Genomic DNA, 6,750 nt, shown 5'->3' with positions numbered 1-6,750 from the left:
AATTGAGCTCACAAAGCACCTCGACCTTTATTTGAGTTGATCCCAGATTAGATTTGGCAACAACAGAGACTGGATATGGTAGACACTTTTGAACTGATTCTGATCTTGCATTGTACCTGTCTAATTGCAAACAAGGGCATCTTGTCTGTATTTGTTGATAATGTAAAGCTCATCACAATATCCTTAGTAATCTATAATAAATCAATATATGATTAGGGCAACAACAAATTAATATATAGACAAACTTGGATCGACTGTAAATGTTTATATGATTAGGGCATGAATCTGCCCACTTCATAGATTTTACTTGAATTTAATTATTTCTTAATTTTTAAATTACTGTTATTAAACTTCTTTTGTCACCATTTCTTTTTTTGAAATATATATCAATGAACATATAGCCTATACTAAACGCTGCAATATAACATTTATCACATTACACGACAATGAACTCATTAACACTTGGACCCTATTTCTTTGGAAAAAAAACACTTGGAACCTATTTTATATATCATCCTAAATCACATAACAGAACACAATTATTACAATGTTATGTTTGGGATATCTTTACAGTTTTATTTTCTTTAAAATACTACTAACTAACAATAACAGATTGAAGCAGAGTGAACTTGAAGCCTATCTGATTAACCAAATGTATATGATTTCCAAATATTTGATTATGACTTTAATTTTCAGAAGCTGTATAAACTTATGTTTTCAGGCTTCTATTGTAACATATTTATTTATATTTCTATTTGCATGATTGAGACAACAAAATGCTTGCGTTTTCACTAATCTCAGCTCTAGTCCTTTTAATCCTTCTTTCTCCTTGTTGAACATCCAATCTCACCCCAAACAGCATTGGCCTTTTATCATTATCTTTAGCTTCCTCTTCTTCCATTTTTTTGGTATGAATTGAGACCAAATCAAGTAGTTCCTTACACTTCCTTTTCATGCTTGTTAGCTCAGAATTCAACACCACATTTTCCTTCTTGAGTCGCTTGTTTTCATCCACTAGATTAGTGTAACCTGAAGTTGATGAGGTTGATGACGATCTTTGATCTTCATCAGAATCTTGGTTTTGTACCGTTTGTTGTTGCTTGTTGCTCCAGGCCTTCCTTCTCCGAATCTCGGATAGTAACTCTCTTTCACCTTTCTTAAATCTTTCATTGCAAAACTCCCATCTACTTGTTGCAACTTTACGAAATCCCTATACATCCCACAAACAGGTATTTAATTTTACAATAATGAATAAATCATAAAAACAACTGCCACTTAAGTTCATCATGAAAGAACAAAAAGGTATAATTACGTACTCAAATTTATGATAATTTGTAATTAGGTTCCTAAACTAAACAAAAGTTAATCACGTTCCTAAGCTTTTAAAACATGTTTTATGGTGCCTTACTCATGGTGCTTTTCTCTCAAAGGCACCATGTTGCTTATTAAGTGTTGTTAATTGTTCAATATTAATATAATTTTGTTGCTTATTATAATTTTATTTTTTGAGAGATGCTTATTAAAAATAAATAAAACTAATTAATGTTAGTCATATCGCCCACCAACATTGAATTTTCTACGTGCTTGACTTGTGAGTTTGAATTTAAGGTATGAAATTAACCTCATTACCAGACCCCATAATGTCAATTAACATGGGAAATACTTCAAATTAATTAAAAATACTTCAATGTTGGTCAAGCACTTGTGAGAGAATATTTTATATCTTCTTGTTCCACCCTATATCTTAATTGAAAATACTTCAAATTAATTAATCAATTCCTTCACGTGTAAGAAAACCTAAACTAGTTTTTTTTTTTTTTTTGGACACAAAAACCTGAACTAGGTTAAACAAATATAGTTAACCTGTTTCATGGAGTACTCATGAAAACGAATGTTTTTTTTTCCTATCCTTTTTGTTAACAAAACTTTACATAGTCAAACTATCCATTTTTTCTCTGTTTATTATTTCAAATCTTGGGGAATCATATTCACACTCTTTGTAACACATTCTTTCAGTAAATTTCATCTAAATATACAATCAATATGGAATGGAATATATTTTTATTTTTTTTGCATTAATAAGAACCTAATACTTAACGAAATAAAAATATCTCTTTAAATATTACTTCTCTTGGTTATTAATTTTTTTGATTTTTTTTATGAAAAGACCAAAAGAACAAAAAGAGGATATCTAAAAAATGAGACAAGTGAGTCTAACAAAATCTATAAACAAAGCATAGATTTAGATGTATGTACGTACATAAGTATTGAGCTGCCGTACAAAGCTAGAGAAGTTGCTATGCTTGAAGAGTGTTGGAAGGATATCACGAGCAAACTCCGCCGGCTGCCACACCACAAACGCCGTTCCTTCATCGTTCCACGATATCACACCATCGGTTATCGGATCCTCAACCAACATGTATGTCTTCAACAAGAAGGGTGATGGAGTGCACTTTCTTCCACATTCCAATAATCCCTTCTCACTAATAACCACTCCTTCCATTTTTTTCTATTTCTATTTCTACTTTATTTTATATTTTTCTAGCAAATTAAAGAGAATATTGTTTTATAAAGAAGGATAATTAATTAATGATAAGCTAATGAATGAATGAATGAATATTTAAGATTGATGGAGAGGAGAAGAGAAGAGAAGAAGAGCAGTTAAGAACTCCCAACCCCAACAATAGAAACCCAACACGACTCCACAGTTCATGAGAAATGCAAGAGCTAGCTAGATAGATAACTTAATGTTCCTTCTTTCTCTTTCTCTTTATCTTTCTATCATCTAATGAATAAATAGTTTAAACGTATGCACTAAGCTTGCACCTCTTTTTATATAGTCACAAAAGGCTTTCAAGGTGTGCATGCACTTTCAAGTTGATTTATGTTAATTTTCTATCATGTTTCTATTACCTTAAGTTTAAAATAATACACAACAAAACGACACGTATTGATAGCCAATGCATGATATATAATATACTTTTTATTAAAAAAAGAAAGAAATGCATGCACGAATGACATAAAGCAAACTTGACTAACTTGAATATATTGTTAAAAGATATTGCGAAGTGTTGAATTGGACGAGTTGAACCACCTATGCACGTGGGAGTGTTTGGTGGGATTGTATATCAAATTAACATGCAATTTTTCAAAGAAAATATGTTAGAATAAGTAAACATTCAATAGTTAATAAACTCGATTAAATATAATTTGTTTAGAAGAACTTAGAGTTTGATTTTTGGATGAAATAATTATTGATCAAAATTTACTTCCTTATCAGAATCTATTTTTCTAAAAAATGAGAGTTACCACATTAATTTAAGTCATGTAGTTGCATTCTTCATTATACTATTTTACTATTTTGTTTCCAAATCGATCTTTCGTACAAATTCCTCCATCCAAGGCTTTAATTTCATTGGTGGTTGAGTTTGATTTCTTCCTCTAACGTGATCTATAATGCTTTTGGAAGGTTTTTTCTATGAAAGGAACGACTCTAGTTGACTTTTTGCTCTTTTCCAACTACAAATTTTCTTCCATTCAAATATGACTGTAATTTTTTATACATAAACTATATAAACCAACCGCGTACATAAAGATATGATATGGAAGTTTCTGATTGATTATAATTTATAAGCAAGTTGCTCCAATTAATTACTTTAGAATTTGGTGACTTTTGTTGTGTCTTAAAATTCTAAAAAATACCACTAGTCAATAAAAACATTGAAAAATACCAAAGAAATAGATAAAGTTCAACAGTCATACGTTTTTGTCTGTTTGCCTAAACCATTCTCCACTATGTACATGGATTTACTATCATTTTGAAATAAATCAGGCTGTGTGTGAACTTAATGTGTTTTTCTTTTTCTAAGAAAGAATGGAGGTATTTCAAACAAATATATATATATAAAAATGTTATTTTGTTTTTGAAAATAATAAGGAACTTGATAAAAATAAATTTTTCCGATATTCTGTTATAGTAATGCTATTTATTCCTGTCTAACAAAGATCATTACTTTCTGTTTGACAATTGTTTTGGATAAGACTCCTATTTGCTAAAGTCAACATGTCATTTGTTTGCAAAATTTTCTCTCGAAGTGTCGTATAATGTTCTCCATTAGTTCGGATGAGACCTGACTATGATGTCGATTATATATTGTATAATATTCATTTTCTTCATGTGAAACTTTTATTTACAATTCATATATTAACAATTTCTTTCTTGAGTGTGAGTTCATCCGATGTATATAGGGATGGCAATGGGTATCCAATGGGTAGGGTACTATAGTATTCATCCCTATACCTGCGTTTGTAAAAATTGCCCGTACTCGTGCCCGTACCTTCGTGGGTAACAACTTTAGTGCCCTTCCCCATACCCTATGGGCACCTAAGTGCCCATACCCGTACCCATTACCCGCACTTTAATTATAAATAGACAATTAAAAACATCACAATTGAAATAAAATTATGATCCAATTTTTTTTTTAAAACAACTTATAAAATAGTAGAAATCGTAGTATTAAGCCAAATAAAAAATAACTTCCAAAATATTCCTCGAAAATTAAAATAAAAACATTCAAAATACATATAAAAAAGTGCATGCTAAAATAAAAATTAAATTGATTTAAATCATAAATTTGTAGCGCGTGAACTTATGAAGGTAAGGATGAAACGATTACGCATTAGTTTTTAGGTTTATGTTTATGCTTAAATAGCTAAATAAATTAAATAATTGTACACCAAAAATAAATAAAATATTTATTATATTATTTAAATATGTATATGCGGGTTGCGGGGCTGGGTAGTATAGTGCCCTTACCCGCACCCATACCCATATAAATTTGCGGGTAATTATCCGGATCCAAGCCCTTACATACAAATGCGGGGTTTTACCCTACCCATTGTGGGTATTTTTTGCGGGTGTCCATCGGACCTGGGTATAATTGCCATCCCTAGATGTATATTGTTCTTGTTAGTGTGTATGTCAAGGGAGCACATTGTTTGACCACCGTGTTGTTAGGAATATTTTTGATATAAGGTGTCACTCGAACCATCAGTTTTGATATTAAATTAAGTGGGAGATCAAGTTTAAAAGTATACTTTATTAAAGAAAAATAAATTTTTCAAATGCGTAACATAGACAAAAAAATTATAAGATATATTCAATGTTAAAATTGTCAAACAAATATAAAAAATAAAATAAACTAACATTTACTATATAGGAGATAAATTTGTCAACAAGCCCGTCTTCAATATAAAATAATAATCATGCAATCCCTAAGAAAATCATTTTCTTATTGGATAGGATAGAGTGATAATTTTGAAATGCACATATTATGTGGACGTTGTAGGGATGGCAATTAGACCCAGGTCTGATGGGCATCCGCAAAAAATACCCGTAATGGGTAGGGTAAAACCCCGCTTTCATGGATATGGGCATGGATTCGGGTAATTACCCGCAAATTTAAAAGGGTACCGGCACGGGTATGGGCACTATACTATCCAGCCCCGCAACCCGCATATATGTTTTTATATATATTATAAATAATTTATATATTAATTAATTAATTAATTTACCTAACTATTTAAGCTTAGACCTAAACCTAAAAATTGCTTATTACAGTAACCTAAACCTAACCTTTCGTTGCGTTGAATCTCTGCCGCCTGCCTGCCTTTCGTTGCTTTTTGTTATCCATCTCTTATGCTTTCAAGTAACTATTTCTTGAATCTCATATTTCTAAAGGGATGTCAATTGGACCTAGGCCTGATGCGTTCCGCAAAATACTACGATTCATACTTTTTTATTTGGTTAAATACTACTATTCATACCATTTTATGAGTTGATGTGAAATTTTCAGGATCATAATTGTATTTTAGTTGTGATGCTTTTTTATTGTCTTTTCAGAGTTAAATTGCGGGTAATTGGTGCGGGTATGGGCACTTAGGTGCCCATAGGGTATGGGGAAGGGCACTAAAGTTGTTGCCCACGAGGGTATTTTTTACAAACGCGGGTATGGGGATGGATACTATAGTATCCTGCCTATTGAGTATCCATTGCCATCCCTAGGACGTTGGGATTAAAAGGGAAGTAGACTGAGATATAGGTTCTTAGCTTTCAAAACTACTTAAAAAGACGATGATCTTATAGTCAGAAGAACTGATTGTTTCAATTAATTGGGAGAACTGAGATCATCGTTTGTTTAAGAAGGAATCAACAAGGAGTAATTACAATTGACCTATTGGAAGCCGAAAAGGGTTACAACAACTAAACTCCTACTTTACTTTACGGTGTAATGATGATACTATTCACGCACAACTTCAGATTAATATTGTCCCATCATCTTCTTTCTCATAAATCAACCAATGATACGACACAAACGAGCTTTTATTTAAACATAAAAATAGTTTTCCTGTTACCTATGACTTGTTGCCCTCAACTGAGGAATAAGGAACTGGACACGATCACTAGTGGATAGGCACATAAAGAGAATGTATCAACGAATCATGCCGATGAGTGGAGAACAAAGCCGAACGCAGGTGCCACACAATTCCACTAGCATGAGAGTAGAAAGGGATTTTCTCCCGTTAAATTTCCTCCAGTTTTCTCGTGTGAAGCAATTTGAGCCCTCCATTCTTTTTAATGAAAATTAATAAATACAATTAAATTTTACATTAATTTTGTCTATTTCATTTCATTTCCTTACTTCATTGTCATGTGTTGTTACATTGAAGAGTTTGGTCACATACAATTCA

At 31.7% G+C, this 6,750-nt stretch overlaps 1 protein-coding gene across 1 annotated transcript; it reads right to left on the bottom strand.

Moving 5' to 3' along the window:
* Positions 1-472: 472 nt before the first annotated feature.
* LOC11433811 (heat stress transcription factor B-3) lies at positions 473-2,859 on the bottom strand. Its single transcript, XM_003625088.4, has 2 exons — positions 2,261-2,859; positions 473-1,210 (listed from the first exon to the last, which is right to left on the bottom strand). The coding sequence occupies exons 1-2, from the start codon at positions 2,501-2,503 to the stop codon at positions 752-754; spliced, it is 702 nt and encodes a 233-aa protein (XP_003625136.1). The 5' UTR covers positions 2,504-2,859; the 3' UTR covers positions 473-751.
* Between the last annotated feature and the right edge of the window lie 3,891 nt (positions 2,860-6,750).

This window comes from Medicago truncatula, chromosome 7, assembly GCF_003473485.1.
Source record: "Medicago truncatula cultivar Jemalong A17 chromosome 7, MtrunA17r5.0-ANR, whole genome shotgun sequence".
NCBI classification, from domain to species: Eukaryota; Viridiplantae; Streptophyta; class Magnoliopsida; order Fabales; family Fabaceae; genus Medicago; species Medicago truncatula.
Note: the sequence above shows the minus strand (reverse complement) of the source record. Positions and strands in the feature narration are given on the sequence as shown.

Bases quoted from the DNA above. Each gene is read 5' to 3' on its own strand.
- LOC11433811 (XM_003625088.4), bottom strand. From the start codon at position 2,503: ATGGAAGGAGTGGTTATTAGTGAGAAGGGATTATTGGAATGTGGAAGA. The intron at 1,211-2,260 runs GTACGTACATAC...TGGGATGTATAG, and splicing joins TACGGCAGCTCAATACTTAT to GGATTTCGTAAAGTTGCAAC.